This window comes from Heloderma suspectum, chromosome 2 (genome assembly GCF_057233095.1).
Source record: "Heloderma suspectum isolate Gila_16-S chromosome 2, 16-S_ref, whole genome shotgun sequence".
Taxonomy (NCBI): Eukaryota; Metazoa; Chordata; class Lepidosauria; order Squamata; family Helodermatidae; genus Heloderma; species Heloderma suspectum.
Genome location: NC_139459.1, coordinates 40,301,695 through 40,323,073, shown reverse-complemented (window position 1 = coordinate 40,323,073; position 21,379 = coordinate 40,301,695). Strand labels below are relative to the sequence as shown.

General features: G+C 45.2%; 1 protein-coding gene across 1 annotated transcript in view; it reads left to right on the top strand.

Moving 5' to 3' along the window:
* Positions 1 to 2,223: 2,223 nt before the first annotated feature.
* The window catches only part of DEPDC1B (DEP domain containing 1B), a 29,404-nt gene continuing 10,248 nt past the window's right edge, over positions 2,224 to 21,379 (top strand). The window contains exons 1-7 of the mRNA XM_084832064.1: positions 2,224 to 2,374; positions 3,950 to 4,215; positions 14,081 to 14,216; positions 14,486 to 14,613; positions 15,571 to 15,701; positions 17,594 to 17,641; positions 21,130 to 21,270. Of these exons, the coding sequence (XP_084688190.1) occupies positions 2,327 to 2,374; positions 3,950 to 4,215; positions 14,081 to 14,216; positions 14,486 to 14,613; positions 15,571 to 15,701; positions 17,594 to 17,641; positions 21,130 to 21,270 (898 nt within the window). The 5' untranslated portion in view covers positions 2,224 to 2,326. The remainder of the gene's footprint in view (positions 2,375 to 3,949; positions 4,216 to 14,080; positions 14,217 to 14,485; positions 14,614 to 15,570; positions 15,702 to 17,593; positions 17,642 to 21,129; positions 21,271 to 21,379) is intronic.

Here is a 21,379-nt window from a genome sequence, read left to right as displayed (position 1 = left end):
GGCATGCTTTTCACTACTTTCTTCTCTGAATAAGCTCCTACCTCAGCCTTCTCCAAGCTGGTGAGTTGGGGCTACAATTTTCATCCCCCGCCCTGGCTTTGCTGGATGGGGGGGGTGGTTGTAAAAGCCTGGAGTGCCGCTAGCAGAAGGTAATGTAATGGCTTGACTGACTATAAAAGCTGCAGCCTTCTGAAACTTGGTGCCCTCCAGCCGTGATGGGCTTGTTGTTTATTTGGTCAGTCGCTTCCAACTGTTCGAGACTTCATGGACCAGCCCACGTCAGAGCTTCCTATCGGCCATCGCCACCCCCAGCTCCCCCAAGGCCAAGTCCGTCACCTCCAGAATATCATCCATCTATCTAGTCCTTGGTTGGCCCCTCTTCCTTTTGCCTTCCACTTTCCCTAGCATCAGCATCTTCCCCAGGGCATCCTGTCATCTCATTATGTGGCCAACGTACTTCAGTTTTGCCATTACTGTCATTCCCTCAAGTGACCAGTCTGGCTTTATTTCCTGGAGTATGGACTGGTTTGATCTTCTTGCAGTCCAAGGCACTCTCAGAATTTTCCTCCAGCACCACAGTTCAAAAGCATCTATCTTCCTTCGCTCAGCCTTCCTTATGGTCCAGCTCTCGCAGCCATAGGTTACTATGGGGAATATCATTGCTTTAACTATGCGGACCTTTGTTGTCAGTGTGATGTCTCTGCTCTTAGCTATTTTATCAAGATTTGTCACTACTCTCCCCCCTAGAAGTGAACGTCTTCTGATTTCCTAAAAGCAGTCAGCATCTGCAGTAATCCCACCTAGAAATACGAAGTCTGTCACTGCCTCCACGTGATGGGCTACAACTAGGGTTGGCAGAGAATTCCTCCACGGATCTCGGTGAGGCTGAATGCCAGTGCATTCGGCCCCCCGAAATCTGCGGCGGAACAGCCTGCCCCCCGCCCCCCCGCAGATCCCCCCCCGGGACAAGACTTACCTGGGGCGGATCTTCCAGGCGGCGGTGGCGGCTCCGGCAGCTGGTCTTCCGACTGGCTGCCGCCGCCGCCATTTGCAGACTTGTGGGGTTTTTTTTCCCAGACGTGATAGGCTACGTAAATCTTTACGTAGCCTATCATGGCTGGGTAAAAAACCCCCCCGCGTATTTCCTTATTTTTGGCCGTCTTAGTCTACATAAATATTTACATAGACTAAGTGAAAATAAGGCGAACGCAAATAGCGTAGCGGGCACTATTTGCATCCCTTTTTGATTCGCTGTTTTAGCCTACGTAAATATTTACGTAGGCTAAAACGGCGAATCAAAAAGGGACGCAAATAGTGCCCGCTACGCTATTTGCGTTCCCCTTTATTTTCGCCATCATAGTCTACGTAAATATTTACGTAGACTAAGACAGCCAAAAATAAGGAACGCAAATGGCGGCGGCTGTAGCCACCGCCATTTGTGTACGCATTTTTTTTTATTATTATTTTTTTTACCCAGAGCCCTCCGCAGCTGGAAATCCGGCTGCGGACGGCTTTGGCCTGGGCCTGGCTGGCTGTTCCGCGGAGCTGCCTCGGAGCACAGCCGGCCATCGAGGATTCCAGGGGGAGGGCGGAACGCCTCCCCCCCCCATAAACATAATCCGCGGAAAGGTAAGTACATTTCGTACATCCCTAGCTACAACCCCATAATCCCCAACAAGAAACGGTGTGATGGGAATCGTAGTCCAACGCAGCCAGTTTGGTGACAGCTGAATTGGGTCTGTATCAATGCAGAACCGTGTCTGTAATCGCACCCCGGTGACCTTGCCCCATGGCGTGGCGAAGTCCGCACAAGAACGTCGCTTGCCTACAGGGCAGTGGAAAAAGTAGCCTAGCCGCCTTTCCAACCTGGTGCCCTCCAGATGTGTTCGACTACCACTCCCATTAACCCCCGGTAGCGGAAGACTGGCGTGGAATAGAGTAGCCTCCAGCCCGCACTTGCAGACCTTCGCTCTTTCTTCTCTCTCCTCCCCGGTCTCCTGCCTCCAAGCAACGGGGCAGAGGGGAGAAAGCTCATTGGCTGCTCTCGGAGGCTATGTAAAACGCGCCTCTGGCCGTCCCCAGCAGTTTCTCTCGAGGGCGGGGCCCAATCACCTTACATTTTTTGTAATGAGAATGCGAGGAGGAGTAAAGGCGCGTCCCTTAAAGAGCCGCCTCCCAGCGGGCAGCTCCCGACGCTTCACGTGATCACGACTCGGCCCAATCAGGAGCCGCCAATCGTCGATTCAAAACCTTTTCCCTCGAAGGCGTTGCGTATGGTGTCTGCCGGTCTCCGTGGAAACGGGCCCGAGGAGCGTCGTGCTGGCCGATGGAACCTCGACTCGTGGGCCCCGGGCCCTACCGAGCGACTCGACTGGTAAATGGGCGGAGGGTCTTCGGAGGGACCGCGCCTGCTTTCTGGGGGCTCAAGCCTCCCTAGCAGCCGCATCTTTCGGCCTAGAAGCCGTGTCCTTTTGTCGCCGGAGCGAGAAACGCACTCTGCACATGCTTGGAGGGCGTTTCCTTATCGAGAAGCTCTTGATATTGGGGCTCCAGGGTGGAGCCAGGTTCAGGTGAAGGGGTTAATGTGTCCCCAAGGGGAAAGACACTTTGGCCTCTGCCAGCAGCCCAAGAGGGTCAAAAGTTGCTGTGTATCTTCTTGTAGTGTTTCTTAATCTGTTGTTAGCAACCTTGGGGATAATTAGAGGGGTATGCATTTTAGAGTAGATAAAGTAATAATTAGGGAGCATACACAAAATGTGCTTATGTGCTCTCAGTTACATGCACGCTCCAACCCTTATATTGTGGATTATTGTTATGCTTCGGCAGCTTTAAAAGTACAGTCAAGATGTTAGAAAACGTTAAAATGTCATTACATAAGAACGTATGAAGATCCTTGCTGGATCAGACCACAAGTCTATCTAAACCAGCGCTCTGTTCCCAGAGTGGCCAACCAGTTACCCATGGGAAGCCCATAAGCAGGACATGAGCACAATAGCACCCTCCTGTTTGTGTTCCCCAGCAACTGGTATTCAGACATGTATTGCCCCTGATTCTTGTGGGAATATATAACTGTCATGATTAATAGCTTTAGCCTCCATGAATTTGCCTAATCTTTTAAAGCTGCCCACACTGGCAGCCGTCACTACATCCTGTGGTAGTGAATTCCATCATTTACTAATGTGACGTGTGAAGAACTGCTTCCTTTCATCTGTCCAGAATCTCCTGCCATTGGATGAACCTCCCTATCCACTTTCTCCACACCATGCATACTTTTATACAACTCTGTTGACCCTCCCCCAACTTCTTTCACCCTTTTTTGACTTAATCATTACTTAAAAAGAAAAAAAAAAACATGAGAACAGTAGTAAAAACACACCAACTACTAAAAGTTCACTAACAACCAAAGGCCTTCCTAAAAAGGAATGTATTCACATTGTCATGGAAGATCATCAGGGGAAAGGGGGAAGTGGATCTCTCTGTGCAGGGAATTCCAAAGTCTGGGTGCAGCCACTGAAAAGGCTCCCTTTCTGCTACCAGTGATTTTGGAACTGTGATTCTGGAACATACAAGAGGACCTCTATTGAAGGATCTTTTCTAATAAGATTATCAAGACCTACTTAAGAAATAATCAGTTGTTGGAGTAGCCTGACTACTCCTATATTGCCAACTAGCAATTTTAGCTCAGAGCAACTCAATTGCTAGTTACTACCTTTTGGAGTGGTTTCTTGTGATTACCCCTAACTTAGCTTTTGTGTAAAAGGAAAAGAACCTTTGTGTGTGTGGGACAAAGCCTGAAAGTGTGAGAACTCTTAATTTTCCTGATTTAGATTTAGGTTTCTTCACTTGCTCCTCTGCCCCTTCTCTTCTATTGCCCAATGCCTGAAGCTGGCAAACAGCACGGGTGTGTTGGTTTCGTAAGGCTTTTATAATGTTTCTCATTTCTTCTCAGTGGAATGAGACCATTGAGCTCTTTCGAGATGGAATGCCCTTAAGGAAACATCGTTGTCACTTCAAAAGCTACGAGCGTTGCTTCACAGCTTCAGAGGCAGTAGACTGGTTGCACAGACTGCTAAGGCACAACCAAAATTTTAGCCCAGAAGTAACCCGCACTCAAACGGTTCAGCTCCTTAAAAAGTTCCTAAAGAATCATGTCATTGAAGATATCAAAGGAAGATGGGGCAAAGAGGATTTTGAGGACAATGGTCACTTATATAGGTAAATAACTATGTTTAATGACTAAGGTTAACAACTGAGTAAGGTTAATAAATGGGATTATTTGGGCTGAAATCTGAATCAAAATCTGATACCCAATAGTTAAAAAAATTAACGTATCTCCAGCTACTCATGAATTAGTGCTACTTGTAGAATTGAAGTAGTGTTCTGATAAATGGAAGGATGCTTTCCTGTTGGTAGAGGTTTTTCTTTTCTTGAAATGGCCTTGGCTGAAATCCTTTTAACTGGGCCCTTCTGCATGCAACCCTTGTGTTTTACCAGTGGGCTGTGGCCCTTCCATAAGTGCCTGTTCTGTTTCAGATCAGCTTAAATCAAAATCTTGTGCATGTCTAATGCTGTTAATTCATTTTATGAAATAATGCATTTCTGAAAGTGGAAGCATTTCTGCAGGAAAAATATAATTGTGTACATCACTACCAGGAGGCCATTTTGCCCATTCTTACCTATTGAAAAGACCGTGATCCTCTGTTTCATATTCTGAGCTGATGACCATCTTTTGTGGCCTCAGCTCTAGATTACTGCAGTGCTGTCTGAATGGAGTCAAGGGGATGCTTGCCAAAACCTGAGCATGTTTTTGGATAGGTTACATTCCCCAACCTCTCTGTTGTGCTATTTCCACTGATCAGGGGCTGGGGAATTATGATGGAGTGGGGGGTTGTTGAGATTATTGCATTCAGTTTTTATTTTATTTTAAATGGAGCAGTTCTATTTTTAAAATATACCTTCTATATTATCTACATCCCTCCCCACTGTACTTCTGTTGTTTTGGGAAGATATTTGTAAGGGGAGGGGCTGTGAAGTCTAGGCCATGCCAACCCAGCACAGCAGTTCCAACCTAGATTGCAGAAGTCTGAAAGTAATCATGGAAGCTAGAAATATGGAGGCTTTGGGGTTGTTTCAGAAGAGCTGAGATTCACTGGAAGCTGCCAGTTGCCAGGTACTTAGGGATGGCAGAGAATTCCTCCACGGATCTCGGTGAGGCCGAATGCCAGTGCTTTCGGCCCCCCGAAATCTGTGGCGGAATGGCCTGCCCCCCGCCCCCCCTGCAGATTCCCCCCCCCCCCCCCAGGACAAGACTTACCTGGGGCGGATCTTCCGGGCGGCGGCGGCTGGTCTTCTGACCGGCTGCCGCCGCCGCCATTTGCAGACTTGTGTTTTTTTTTTTCCCCAGACGTGATAGGCTTCGTAAATCTTTATGTAGCCTATCATGGCTGGGTAAAAAAAAAACCCCCCGCGTATTTCCTTATTTTTGGCCGTCTTAGTCTACGTAAATATTTACGTAGACTAAGACAGTGAAAATAAGGGGAATGCAAATAGCGTAGCGGGCGCTATTTGCGTCCCTTTTTGATTTGCCGTTTTAGCCTACGTAAATATTTACGTAGGCTAAAACGGCAAATCAAAAAGGGACGCAAATATTTACGTAGACTAAGACAGCCAAAAATAAGGAACGCAAATGGCGGCGGCTGTAGCCACCGCCATTTGTGTACGCATTTTTTTTTTTTTTTTTACCCAGAGCCCTCCGCAGCTGGAAATCCGGCTGCGGACGGCTTTGGCCTGGGCCTGGCTGGCTGTTCCGCAGAGCTGCCTCGGAGCACAGCCGGCCATCGAGGATTCTGGGGGGGAAGGATGGAGTGCTTCCCCCCCCGTCGAGGATTCCGGGGGGAGGGACGGAACACCCCCCCCCCCATAAACATAATCCGCGGAAAGGTAAGTACATTTCGTACATCCCTACAGGTACTAAGCACCAAAATGCATAACAATTCCATATGCACCCTGCGTTATACCACAGCTTAATTCATAGAAATAGTTCCTTGGAGGTTTTGATTATCCCCTGACAATTTGCTGCTGCTCTCTTTTGTTCATAGGATGTTTTTGTTCTTAGCTGCCTTCCTGTCATTAGGTTTTTTTTCTTTCCTTGAATTGATTTTTCCGAAAATGACTGTTATTAGGAGTTTGGGATTTAACACAGCATGAATGATCTTTAATGGCTGTGGATGTTTCTTCGGTGGGCCATTAATCTGCAGGAATGAGGTCTGAGAGAGAGAGGTGGCAGTTTTGAAGACACACACACACACACACACACACACACACACAAATAGATCTTTGAGTTGGCTGGATTTCTATCTGGGGATCTGGGATGAGATCGCAGATCTGCTGCCTTCTAGGAGTAGAACCTCTGCTTATACCTTGCTTTTATAATTGTAAATAGCAAATATTGCAAAGATGCCATATTTGGCCAGTTCTTTCTCACCCAATGGTAATTAAACCTGGAACTGCTGTTTACTTGTAAAGAAAGTGAGAGGTAATGAGTGGGCCAAAATTGGAGGAATATCTGCATATGTTGAATTTCTGTTCAGTGTAAATACCTTCATTCCACAACCTAACAATTCATGTTGGTATGAGTTTGATCTTGGTATGTGCTCCCTAGCCCAGCCTTCTCCAATTTGGTGCCCTCCAAATGTTTTGGATTTCAACTGCCATCAGCCCCAGCCAGCATGTTCAATGGCCAGGAAAGCTGGGAGTTGTAATTCAAAATATCTGGAGGGCACCAGGTTGGGGAAGGCTCCCCTAGGCTTTACTCTAGAGATGAAAGGATTACAATGCTACTGTGAAGATTGGTTCAGTATTCTTGTTTCTTTGCATAAATGTATAATTTGAAGCCATCTGTCTATAATAGGGGTAGACAACCTGGTGCCTGCCAGATGTTTTGGACTACAACTCATCAGCCGCAGCCAGCATGGCCAATGGTTAGGGATTATGGGAGTTGTAGTCCAAAACATTTGGAGGGCACTGGGTTGCCTATCTCTAGTCAAGAAAATGTTGAATAAGAAGAGACTGTTTTTGAGTCTGATAACTGACTAGGGAAAACCAAGGCCTAGGTCAAACGATACCCTTACCAGACTGTTCCCTTATGCATGATGGGGACTGAGCTTCTGACATCACTAAATGTCCATGCTTGAACATAAAATAAAAGAGGCATACATGTGTGAAAGCCAGTTAAGTCCCATTGACTAGAATGGGTCCACTCTCACTATGACTAAGTCTGAATCGAGCCCATAGTGTTCAAGCCCAGATAAAATTGGAGAAGGACTTTTGATCTGGGTCTGCATGTGTTGGGTTTTACATGTGTATGCCTTTCAAACTTTATACCTATGCATGAATGCCCAGGGTGGCGAGTGGGTGTGGAGAAAAAGCATGCTCTCACTCCTATCATGTATAGGGAAGTGATCCAGGTAAGAATATTGTCTGATCTGGCCCAAAGATGTAGGAGTTATTAGTTATACCTCGGCTGCTGTTCTCTTATTCTGCAATTTTTCTCTGCTGTTGTCTTTTGCAATTGTTTCATCATATTGAGGGTGTGCCACTTAAATATCTTATATTCTGACCTGGGAGGCAGGTTGACTAGTTTCTCTGCCATTCTGCTACTGGTAGGCTAAACTCCTCAGATTCCCTCTCCCAAAATATTTACCAAAAAAAGTGTGATTTCTGAAAGACATAGCACTAGAAATGATATCAATATAGTCCTTGGCCACCACGTGCTTGCATCATTCTACATATTCCTCAACAAGACAGAAAAAGTTAATATACAGTTTTCAGAAATTCTGAGACCTGGCTAATCAACATGAAACCAATGTTCTAATTTTGGTACACTGATGTATGAGGAAAAGTTGTTTTTGAAAAGATTGTGTTCTTGTTGTGTTAGGTTATTATATGCGTAGGCTATAAGCTATATCCTAACAAATGATCTGGTGTCCTGACATGTGCTTCTTCAGCATTCCCCAACCTGGTGCCTGCAAGATGTTTTGGATTTCAACTCTCATCAGTCCCAATCAGCATGGCCAGTGATCAGGAATGCTGGGAACTGGAGTCCAAAATATCTGGAGGACACCAGGTTGACAAAGACTGTGCTACTTTTTTGTTATCAAAACTTGAAAAGTTTAAATGCATAGTTTCTGAATATGTACACCATAGATGTACAATATGAGGTGGGAGCTGGTACCAGTTATAGCTTTCTATTATATATGTACTCAGTGGCATTCCAGGATAAATTCTACCCTGAGCACTCCTAATCCAGCACCAGCCCTGGGCGGTAACCTATAATATTTGTCTACCTATAATATTTGAAAGTTCAAAGGTTAGCTATTTATACACTCCAAATACTAAGGCATATAACACTCCCTCATAAATGGGAAACAGAACCTCTTGCAAAGGTCTCTAAACCTTAATCAAAGGTTTGATGGCACGCAAAGGTATTGTTTACATCAAAATATGGCAACTTGCAGTATAAACACCAGAGATAATTGCCAAGAGGAAATATTCAAGTGTCTTTAGTTAAATTGACAAGACGTTAGTGTTTTCAGACAAGGTTCAGCAATCAATAGATTTATTGGACCTACTGGGGACAATAAATCATATGTTTATCATAATGTGATAAGATCCTTGATACTTTAGGCTGGAAAGGTCTCGTGTTTAACCTGCCAGTTAGTGGTTTCTGGCATAAAAGCAACAATGTACCCAAACTTAATATGGCTTGAATATTCCTTTTCTGGACTGCTTTCCATTGGGGTGTGTCTTGCTGCTGTCAGACTCTTCTTGAGATGGGAAGTAAAAGAAGACACATCGAGACTGCTGTCCCTACCTTGTCATCTTTGTATGCCTGGAGCTTTAAACACTTAAAAATGGTCATAAGTGTTTACTGCGGTGTGGTGTAATCTTGGCTTCATTGGTTGAAATTCTTTTGTGCACTTGTGGCTAAAGATGTCATAATTAGTTAGGAAATAATGGATACCTCCCTATTGGTTAGTGGCCAAAAATTAAACCCAACAAATTAGTAGATAGTAACACCTATTGAGTTCAGAGCACTACTTCTGAACTATTTGGGGGATGGGGGAAGATATTTGACTGGGGTACCGAGTCAGCATTCCTCTAGCTCCCAGTTTTTGCCCAACCAACTTCCCAAAGGAACATTTACCTGTTCAGGCAGCTTGGCTGAGAAGCCCAAGTCAACAGTGTAGGGCGAGAATGTTATAGAAACCCTTCCCTAACCTGGTGCCCTCCAGATGTTTCGGACTTTCAATTCCCAGCAGCCCCACCTAGCAATAGCCAGTGCTCAAGAATTCTAGGAGTTGTAGACCAAAACATCTGGAGGACACCAGCTGGGGAAGGCTGAAGCAGCATATATCCAGATTGGAACACATTAAATTGCCTTAACTAAAAAAGTAGATTATCGAGAACAGATAAAATATAACATTGTAGTCAATCAAATAATGCATAAACCAGTATAGAAATAAGTCATTATTTCTAAGGCTTACAATTTTATTTATTTATTTATTTATTGCATTTATATCCCATTTTTTCCTCCAAGGAACTCAAGGCAGCATACATGATCCTCCTCCTTCCTCCATTTTATCCTCACAACAACAACCCTGTGAGGTGGGTTGGGCTGAGAGTCTGTGACTGGCCCAAAGTCACCCAGTGAGCTTCCATGGCCGAGTGGGGATTAGAACCCGGATCTCCTGATTCCCAGTCCAGCACTCTAGCCACTACACCACACTGGCTCTCGATTTATTTTTTATCCATTTTTTATCCATGCCCTACCTACTAGAATAACCAGGTACATTCTATAGAACAGGGGTGCAGAACCTCTTTGTACTCGAGGGCCAAATTCAGTTTTGGAGAAGCTTTCGGGCTGGATTCCAGTGGTGGGCGGAATTGAAGGCAAAAGGGGGCAGGACCAAAATGCCAGCATATTGTAGCTTAAAGCCCTTCCTGCCAGTAACTATGCCTTGGGAGAAGCATTTCAACCTTTTAGAATGAGGGGGAAATGGCACAAAAGGCAGGAAACCACAAAATAGGGAAAGGAGGTGGGGTCAGGGGAAGGGGACATTGCCATTTGGGGAACTCCAGGGGGCTGGATTTGGCCCCTAGGCCTGAGGTTATGCACACCTGTTGTGCAAGATCCATTTTAGTCAAATCAAACATTATCTTTTCTTCCTGGCAGAGAAGCAGCCTGGATATCAGAGAGCATGCTCCAGCTAGCTCCAGCTGAAGGCAGGAAACTGGATACTGGATAACTACTGACTGGAAAAGACTACTTACAGCATGGGTGAAGAACATATGTGTGGCCATCCAGATGTTGTTGAACTACAGCTTCCATCATCCCTCGCCATAGGCTGTGCTGGCTAGGGCTGATGGGCATTGCAGTTCCATAAGATTTGGAGGGCCACACGTTCCCTGGCCCTGACTTATAGGAACTTGCCTATGAAACCGACACATTGGCAGGTCTTCCTTCAGGATATTGGGTCAACATGTACTACTGCCTGCTCAGGAAGGCTGGAACATTGGGTTCTGGGCCTAACCAAAGGTAAACCATACAAATTTTTGTGCTTCCACAATGTGACCTCTCAGCTTTCCAGCTCTCCATGGCAGGGGCATATACATTAAGGGCACAATCCTCTGGAGATAGTTGTCAGCCTCCAAACTCGGAGTCTGACAACTATCTGATGCACGGCGATCCTTGCCTCTGTGCTCCTGCTGCCCTGCATTTTTAGCTAGACAGGCGATTTCAGCTGTCTAGATGGGGAGCCTTGGAGTGGGAGTGGGGAGACCTCACGGCGCAAAGGAAACTAACGTGGCTTCCACGGTCCCCTCCCGACCCCCGGGACCACCCTCTTTTCCCCATCTCCACGCTCTCATTTCTGAACCACTCTGGCTACAAGGGGGTGGGGAGAACCGCACCAGCTACAAGGGGGAGGGGGGAGGGAGCACAGTTTTTGGGAACTGCAGTCAGATCCCTGGCTCCGACCTCAGTTCCCAGAAACCAAAAACTCCTATGGACCTCTGGACAATGTGTAGTGGCCATAGAATTGCTCCCTAAGCTGCATTTTAAATAGCAAAAATGATTTGGGCTTAAAATTATTGTGAACTATAAGAAAGTCAAGCTCCTGGCTTCCGACCGTTTTCCTTAAAAAAAAAAAAAAAAAAAAAAAGGAATGTTCAGAATTCACCACTTCCTGGTGTTAACTATTCAATAGTTTGATATCAATTACTCAGTTTTTATGGACGATCCAGGATTTTGAAAAATGCTTGCTGATGATAAATGTATTGAATTCAGATTGTGGTTTCGAAGGTCTATCTCTTATCCACCAAAGCTTGTTATTGCTACTAATTTTTCAAGACAAGAAATACATTTGGAGCACCCCTTGGTGGACCATTGCGTTACAGCAGACAAAGTTTGTCCTGCCACCCTACAGTAATAATTGCAGTTGGGATCTTTTTGATGCTTGCTCAAATGGTGTAGACGTCTGACACATATATTGGGAGTTCGTTTATATAGCACTTAGCGATGCATGAAATCTATATCTAATCTTATTTATTTTAAAAATAATTATGTTTATTGTTCCTCCATTTTCACAAACAGAGAAGTGAAAATAAAAGGCATCCATTGGGGCTGTGTTTGCACTTGATCTGGGGTCAAATCATAACTAGTGCAGCCCATTAGACAATATGTTAACAGTGTTGGTAAAGCAATGGCAGGGGATCACACCGAATAAAGGTGCAAGCTAAGAATTCATTTGTATTCATAGTTTTTAAAGCCCTTAGTGGGGACAATAAGAAGGGTCACTTGGGGGGTGCAGAGTTAATTAACAGCTCTGAATGCATCATAGAGCCTCCAGTGCAAACAGGAGTCACAAAGAGGAGGGGGAAATGTTGTCTAGCAGCCAGATGGAGCCAAATAAAATCCTTTAATCCTGTCTTTTTGTGTATTCCACCCCCCCCCCCAATGGATGCTCAGTAGTAGTAGTTTCATTGCGCTAGAAGCCTGACCTGAGTTGCTTTGTTTTATATTTCAAGCTGCTTAGTCAGTGGACTATCTCTTTATGACTCACTTAAGCAGGGTGTCAGGCTTCCCGATCCCCCCAGCACACATGCTTAGGCCATCTGGCAGCGGACACCCAAACCAGTGAGATTTCTTTATTGCAGGAAATCCCATGGCAAAAAGCTTAATGGTTACACTCTTCAGCAAGCCTACAGCTGATGGTCAGTAGCTATAGGCTTTAAATAATTCCAGAACACTGGAGCTAAACATTATTACCATGACTGAGATCCTCACAATGTGGTTTCCCTGTTGCCATCTCCACGGTTCTGAACACAAGGGAAAGGACCCTGGATTTCTGGCGTAATCCAACCCAGGCAATCAAAGGGTAACTTCTTGAAAAGACCAAAACAAAACCACACCCATAAAGAGTTAGACCAACCTGAAATCTTTTGTTGATCATTCCAGGCTGCATGGTCGAGGTCCATCAAGATCAAGGGAAGGACATACTCACACACGCAAGGAGTTCTGAGCTACTGCTTTCACATTGGCAACTCCACGCTGCATGAGTTCTAGCAGAGGGAAGTCCAAAAAGTCATAGGTCAAACCCAGCCTGCCATACACTGAGCTGACTACAAACACAGACACACAATTCACAACAAATGAGAGTTCAAGTCTATGAAAAGCCTCCCAGTACTTTCCATGGCAAGTCCTTAGTAATCCAAAGTTCCAGATAAAGGGAGAGTCCATGTGTAGAGTATCTCCACAAAAGCCCAGACAATGATGGATCCAAACAGAGAAGGCTTCAGGCAATGAAGACGAGATGTTCCTAGCAAAGGCTCTTCTCCTTTGCATCAGCTTAAAAGGGCAGGTGTGACTGAACACACCCCCTCCCGATCCCTTGACAGGCAAGGGCCTTTAGCCTTTCAGCAAGGCCTCAGTCTAAACAAGGTGTCACTGCTCAGCCCTCCAGCAGTGATACCTCAATCTGGGCGACCCTTCTGCAAACCCCACCCCACCTCTGTCAGGTTCTCATGGACAGCTTCCAGCCTCCCTGCCTGCCAAGGCCAGACCAGCAGGTGGACATGGAGTTGGGTGACTCCCCCTGGCTCTGACCTGAGAACACTGACAGAGATAAGCTCACGCGGACTCCGACATTCCAGAGGCTGAATAGGCCCAAGCCCTTCCAGGCTACTTCTAGTCAAATCCTGGCTATAACCTACAAGGCCCACTGCAGTGCTGAAGCTGGGCCCTGACACAGGTGTGAGAAACCTTAGGCCTGGGGGCCAAATCCTGCCCTCCTGGGGTTCCAGTCTGGTTCTGTGAGGTTCCCCAGATGCTCACTCCCCCCCCCCCCGATCATTGGGTGGTTTCCCAGCTTTTGGGCAGTTTTCCCCCATTCTAAAAGGTTGAAATGCCTCTCCTAAGGCTTAGTTACTGGCAGTGAGAGCTGGTATTTTTTTGTTTTTGTTTTGGCCTCCCACAACCCTTTTCCCTTTGGCGGCACTGTCTTTGCCTTTGGCCCTGCTCACCATTGGAATGTGGTCCTGGGGAGCATCTCCAAAATCGAATTCAGCTCTTGGGCTGAAAGTGGTTTAACACCCTTTTAGTAAAGTTTGCCAAGCTCTTCACTTTCTCAGTTCGGTCTGCTTTATTTGACCACTTCAGAGAGCAGATCTGTAAGTCTATAAGTACCAGTCAATAAGACAAACATAGACTGCTCCCTAGAAGAAGATATTATCTTCTGTCTTTCAACCCTCTGTTCCCTACAAGGGTAGTGCTCCTGCATGCCTCTACGTTATTTGACTCCATAAACCTCAGCATCCTGATGGAGCAGAGGAATCATCTTCTGCTGGGCCAGTCAGAAACAGGTTAAGAAAGCCAGTATGTAAACATCTTCTATGTGCATGCATATGCAACAAACAGCTGGATTACAGCAAGAAAATATGAATGTGTAGATAAGAGGTTTTCTCATAATGTGTAGAAGCTGGACCCCATGATGGTTTTAAAGTGTTCCTTTTTTAATTTTAGATTTCCTCCTTTCTCACCACTAAAACCATATCCTAAACGATCTCCTTACCGAAAGGAAATTATTAAATTCCCCAACTGGAATGATCTTGAAAGCGTTACCTTCCAAGAACACATCCTAGTGAAGCCCATTGTGTTGGTAAGATTTCTACCCATACAAATATTGAATTGATGTTGAAGACGTATGTTACAATATGCTAAGAAGATAAACTTCTCCGCATCCTTGTTTGGAAATGTACTGAGAAACAGTAGAATTGGTGACTTTATGAAACTTGTCTCATTAGTTTTAATGGGACTTAATTGCAACTGACTTTCTCTTGGTCGGAGTCAGTATGTTGCTGCAGAAGTAGTATCCATTAACAGAAAATGACAGACTAAGAATTACTAGTTTTTTTCCTTCTGCTTTAGAATTCTGAAATGTGGTTCAAACGGCACAGTATTGCAATTGGAGAAGTACCAACATGCAAACTTGTACATCGCCGACAATTAACAGAGACAAATTTAGAAGAGATATGGAGATCCATGACACTGTCACGGTAAGAGTATTGTACGATCCCTTCTCTTTTGAAATAAGTTACTAAGGGCACAATCCTATGCAAGTGTAGACAGAAAAAAATCCTACAATTCCCAGCATTCCCCAGCCAGCCATGGTGGCTGGGAAATGCTGGGAGTCTAAACTTGCATAGGATTGCACTTTAAGGTAAGCAATAGAAAGTGCTTTGCCAATTTTTTTTTTTTTTGAATCCCAACTTGGTAGTAAGAAAATACAAAATTGACAATTAGCAAATCTATAAATTCTGTGTGTCTTCGCAACCTGCTTGTTGACTCCAGCCCATGACCTGCAATGCCAACCCTTCTAAATCCTGTGCTGTATCAATCCTATATCAGTGGACAGTCCTGTCCATTGTTTGTGATCCATCCACAAAACGTTTATTATCCTACTGTTTGAGAATGACTTCCTTTTATTGTTAGCCACCTTGGACATTTTTAATGGTATGATGGGACAGAATTGTAACGAATAATTTTTGCCAATGTACATTTTATGAGAAGATAACTGGAATGTGGTGTGAAGCCTTTAGATATTCTTTGGTTATTTTATTCCATAGAGTATGTGGGCTAGCCTGCATATGAATATGCTCATCTCCCAAAACAGTTGGAGGGGCATGTCATTTTTAACAAAAACACTGGAGGGGAAAGAGTTACAATATCCTCCCTCTGCACAGTTTTCCATTTTAGATTGCAGCCTCTGCAGTACTATCGTGTAGTTTGGCCTCCTCTCTGAAACACTCTCTGTGTTTGCGACGGGGTTGTTTGCTTTAAAACTGAGCTACTGCTTTTTCTCATTGGCTTATAATGCCCGTAAAGAAACATGTTCAGTTGGTCTAAAGTCTTGGTATTCCAGTAAAAGTATGAACTGGTACCTGTAGTATGTGATTCTTCTCCAACTACTGTGCTGTTAGTCTGATAAACCTGTTTCTTTGTGTCTTATACAGCTTGCAAAAAACTTTAGGCTTGGATTCTTTGAATGACATGCTGGACACTAAACTTGTGAATCCAAAGCATATAATTCAGAATGTGTATAATGTCAGCAAGCAGGGGGTTGTCATTTTAGAAGATAAATCAAGTAAGTGAAGTCATTTGTTTAGTTTGTTGTCCCCTTTTCAGAATTTGTGCTTGCTAACCTGGTCATTTAGTGGGGTAAGATTCTGTGGCAGAACCAGCTTAAGCAGGTATGGGCAAACTGAGGCCCTAGGGTTGCACCCAGCTGTCTGTTTCAGGATCGCTGGTGTGTGTGTGTGTATTTGTATATGTATATGTGTGTGTACATGCGAATGCAGCAGGTGACCCCTGAACCAGTATCACATGTGGCCCTCTGGACCAAAAAAAGTTGTGTACTCCACTTTAGACATCTGGTTTAAGACACGTGCGATATGCCACTCCCCTGGCAGCCTGTTGGGTGAGATGGAAGATAGAGCAAGAGAAGGCATTGGCAGAACGAGAGAGAGAAGGGGTACCCATACCTATTTTGGGTTTTGGCCCTGCTCACTGGCTGCATGCAATCCCTGACAGATTATCCCTGAAGGAATGTGGCCCTTGGCACCAAAAAGGTTATCTCCTCCTGAACTAAATTTATAAATCTACCTGGTTTGGATGTAGCAACAACCCATGGGTTGTCAGGGCTGTACAGGAGTGAGTAAATGTGCTTGCCGCTTCCATTCCATATCTGGTTCCTCAGACAACCCAAGAATGCCCCATTCCTGGATTGTTTGATGGGATGGCTAAACCCAGAACTCTTGGGTTGTTGAGGAACATAAGCCACAATAAACTCTGGTCAGCAGCAGGAAGGTCTCCCTCTTTTCTCTCCCTTTCTTTTCCTGTCTTCATCAGAATGCCTAAACACTATAAGAGCTGTGTCCAGGGATGAAGGATCCCTGGGAAATATATTCTCCAGAGGGGTAGCCATGTTAGTCTATTGTAGCAAAAACAACGAAGAGTCTCATGGCATCAGATGCATAAAGTGTTAACCTCAAATTGCAGATCTACATACACATGCTGGCAGGGAGGGAGTGGGGAGATGTAAACTGTGTTGTCAGTTGGGGAACTGGAATGCAAAACAGACAGTGGTGATTATTTTAAGGGTAGCCATTCAGGCTTGTGCATCCTATGGGCAGGGGGAGATCGGCAGTGATGGTGATGATGGTAATGATGGGCAAAGCTCGCCTCCTATTGGGGTGTTTCATCCCAATTCCCCGTTTCAAAGTTTTGCTCCCATCACTAGCTCAAAGGGGAAAGTTGAAAATTGGTGACATGGAGCAACTGTACACAGGGTATCTTTCAACGGTGGGGGCATACTTCTTTCCTTGCAGATTGCATTCATTAGGCACTAGCTTTCTGTGAGTTTATAGTTCAGTACATAGTGAACTACTGGAAATGACCCGAAGCGTTCCTATCACAGCAGAGTTTATGCAGTTCCATGTTAATTATTTCTTATTATGGGCCACTTCGTGCATGACATGTCCCTTACATGGAGATAATCTCTGTGCAGAAAGAAATTGCATGCCCATGTACCCTGCCCTATTTGAAGACAACATTCATGTTTGTTTTTCTGCAGTTACATCCATTTGGAAGGCTCTGTGCCGCACAAAATTAAACATGCACCAGCTTAAAACTTGCCAGTGTATACATAGTTTTTTTCTGCAGAGAGCTTTTTTCAATCTGTCATGTGTGAAGTGGTCCTCAGTACAGAAGTGAGCAAACTATCCAAAGATACAGAGTGAATATTTTTGTCTACTGAGAACCATGTAATGTTCTCAGTAGACGAGAGAACATGTCGTAAGATTGAGGGGGAAACTTTACTGTGTACTTCTCTGACAGAGTCATTAAGTTGATGGGGCGTTCTGATGTAGTGGCTCCCATATAGCTTGGTTTCTAGCTTGAAAACCCATTTCTCTGCTTTATGTAGTCAATGTTGATATACTTAACCATTCTTAAAATTCTCATCTATATTAAATGCAGAGGAGCTTCCTCACTGGGTGCTGTCAGCAATGAAGTGCCTGGCAAATTGTAAGTATCAGTCTGATTTCACTGAGGTAGAGAATATTTTTTCTTCTGTTCTGTTCTGAGAGGGATTTTGACTAGGACCAATCTGTCAGCGAACAGAGGGCCTCTTCCAGCATTATGTTCCGTAGCATGAGGACCTCCACAGTGGTTCCTCCCCTCTCTGCTCAATAACATTGTCCCACTCCTACTGTCTTTGCTGTGCAGAAAAAAATTACCAGGGGCCAAGGAGCTGTCCAGTACAAAGGATCCAAGTGTGTAAGGGAGCTGTCCAGCAAGGAATGTCAGCAGGACATGGTGCTGTTTCAGCACTGCCTAGGCCCCAACTGAGCAGCTTGAAAGCTGGCCTGATGCTTCACCCCTTTCTGACCTTTCATCAGGACCCTGCTCCAGAGCATTTGAGGAGTATGGCTTCCTCCTCCCAAGTAGGGCTCGTGCTGCCAGATGGGCACTGTGCGTCCAGTTCTGGGCTTCTGCTCGGACACGCTGCCACCTCTGGTCCTGGGAGTGATCTTAGTGCAGGTGAATAGACTCTTAGGCCTGGGGGCCAAATCCAGCCCTCCTGGGGTCCCAGCCCAGCCCAGTGGGGTTCTCTAGATGGCCCTGCCCCTTTTCCCCAAACCACCAATTGTTTGGTGGTTTCCTGGCGTTCGTGCAATTTTTTCCTCATTCTAAAATGTTGCAACGCCTCTCATGAGGTTTGGTCATTGGCAGTATCAGCTCTGAGCTACAGTACGTTGGTATCTTTGGCCCTTCCCCCTTTGCCTGTGGAATACAGCCTCTGAGAGCTTCTTTGAAATTGAATTTGGTCCTTATGCTGGAATTTCAACCCCCCTTCTTAGTGCATCTAGAGGGGTGCGGGGTGGGAAGAATGAGACCAGTTGGGGTCTTGTCCAGTTCTGGGCTGGGCCTGCCAGGACGCTGGAGGGGCACAGTGCACTCTCTTCCCATGCCAGTGTTGTCTACAGTTCCTGGGAACTGGGGCAGCGTTGACATGGGAAGGAACCTCCTCTGGAGTGACCTTGGTCTTCTGGAATTACTCAACAGTACAGGAGGGAGCCAAGCCGGACATATTTGAGGCTGTTGGCAGAGTTGGAGAAGAATTTTTCTTTTAAATCATCCACAGCTCTTCTCTAAAATGGCACCAAAAAACCCATTTAAGTTCTTGCTGGTCTCTTGTGTAGTAAGGTAGCCTGCTAGGATGTCTCAGTTTGCTCTGTCAGCATTACTGCTTTGTTTCATCATGAGCCAAAGGCAGAGTGATCACAACCCAAGCAAAGGGGAGCTGGTCCTCCCATTTCGTGGCTCCACCTGCTGATGTGCGGTAGCACAGGCTATGCCAGGGAGGCACTTACTGCTGTTGCATCTGGAGACAATTTGATCAATATTGGATTTGACGATGGAAGGGCATGGAATGTTCCTAGGGTCTTTGGGGGACATGTCATGCTGGGGGATTGGGGACTAGGGAGCTGAAAGAACAGAAAAAAGTGTGTGTGTGTGAGAGAGATCCCCCTCCCCCCCCCCTCCGGCCCAGTGCCTGTTAGCTGTTTTGTGGTACAGTTGCTGCTTAGTTGTTTATGTAGTTGGGTGGGGAAAGATGGTATATCCCCACCAGCACCAGAAGTCATCTCAGACCCCTGTGTTGGCTATTATATCACACTGGGCAGTATTCAGTAGTGTTGCATGCACTCCCAGCGTTTCTGTTAGGCTAGCGGGACCCACCGCTTGTGCAATAGGAACTAGCGTTTCAAACAGTAATGCCAGAAATGAGTGGAAATACTCAGTTCTGGAATGGGAGGGGTCAGCAGACCTCCCTTCTGCAGGCTTCACTGCCCTGCCCTGATCTGGAAATAAGCATTTCGCTTGTTTCTGATCACTGAAGGATCTGCCAGCTTCCTCTTGTGCTGGGGGTTGGGTTCTGCCAGTGCACGGGCAGTGTTGCGTTCTGCACATTCCTCAGTGATCATCCAGAGCTGATTGGTATGTTCAGGCACTGTATGATGGCATCAACTCAGAATACAACAAAACTGAACAGGGTTAAGGGACAGTATGTGTGTAAAAATATGACAAAATTTTAATATCAGTACTGAAATTTCACAGAAAATTTTAAACAATTGATGAGCAGCCCATCAATATATCACATATACGTAGTTACAACACTGATTTCCAAATCAAAAGGTGGTGCAAATATGCAATGCCTGTGTCCCAATCGTGTTTCGACCAAACTGGTCCTCTTCAGTGGGAAAAATATTAACAGTAATTACAGTCCTTACTAAAACAATGTTTTCATGATATTAAACTTCCTACGTGGAACCAGTACATACTGTCTATAGAAACTCTGTGGTCCTCATCATGCGGCTGGTAGCTGCATGCAAGGGCGGGGGGGAGAACATTCCTTCCTACATTCAAAGGTGATTAGTTCCTTCCTTCTATAGCAGCCGTTTGCCACAATCACAAAGAAATAAACAAGACTGTTCAGCTGCATGCTGAGGATCACAGAGTTTCTACAGATACGTACTGGTTTCTGTAGATATGTACGTTTGAGGCACAGGCATTGTACCTTTGCCTTTTGATTTGGAAATCAGCGTTGCAACTACGTATGTGTGATATATTGATGGGCTGCTCATCAATTGTTTAAAATTTTCTGTGAAACATTGGTAATGATATTAAATTTTTGTCATATTTTTACACACACAATCCTCCTTAAATCTATTGTATTTTGTTGTTTGTTAGTGGTTAAGGACAGAACCGTTCTACAGGTGTTTTTGTTACCAACTCAGAATGTACATTTGAAAGCATCTGGGTTACAATCTTCATTGGGTGTTAGCAACGGGAACCCCCTAGGCCTAGTCCACTACCACTATCCTGCCCCCTCCTCCAAGGTATGCCAACTGGCCCTCGCATTGCCATCGTTCAGGAAAAGAGATGTGGAGAAAATGTCACCCGTGCCAGCCAAACATGCTGCCAGTGCATTTTAAAGGATGGGCATGGCATGATGACCAACTACCCTTCACTCACACTCGATTGTGGCCCTCTCGGAATACTTGTGGACCATGGATTTACAGATGGTGGGAGGGCTGGAGGAGGCAAGGATTATGCTTCATGGATATTTTCAAAGTAGTGATCCTCTGTATATATTCTGAAGTGGTTCTGCTCCGTGAGAGATCTGTGCTATAAGAGCACCTGCATATTTGAACTGCCTGTTTGTCTAGGAAGTTCAAAACTGTCTTGAAATATAATATAGTAGTATATAAAGTAGGGATTGGGAGCGGGGTAGAAGTAAGGAAATCTGGACTTTCAGAGGGTACAAGTTGAAGTCAGCTATTCGCCCCACTTGCCAAATATTTTTCTTGATTTTTATATGCTGTGGGTTAATTCCTTTTCTTGAAAGACGCTCTGGTCTTGGCTAGAAATGTACTTGGTGATACTTCTGCAGCCAGTACAAGCCAAACAGGAATTCATTCTTGCTGTTTCCCCCACTCCCATCGCATTAGGGCCCAGGTGTCCGGATTTGAGGCAGCCGACTTACTCAGGGTTTGAAAGAGACGTCTTCCGAACCATAGCAGATTACTATGGCCACGTGAAAGAGCCTCTTCTCACTTTCCAGTTCTTCGATGTCTTTGTCAGTGTGCTAGGTAAGTTATCCTGCAATGTGACACCTAGCACAGACAACCATTTTGTGTTTGTTGCTAAACTTGAATGGGTTTAACTTTAGCTAGATGCTTATCAAGGTCCTTAAACCTC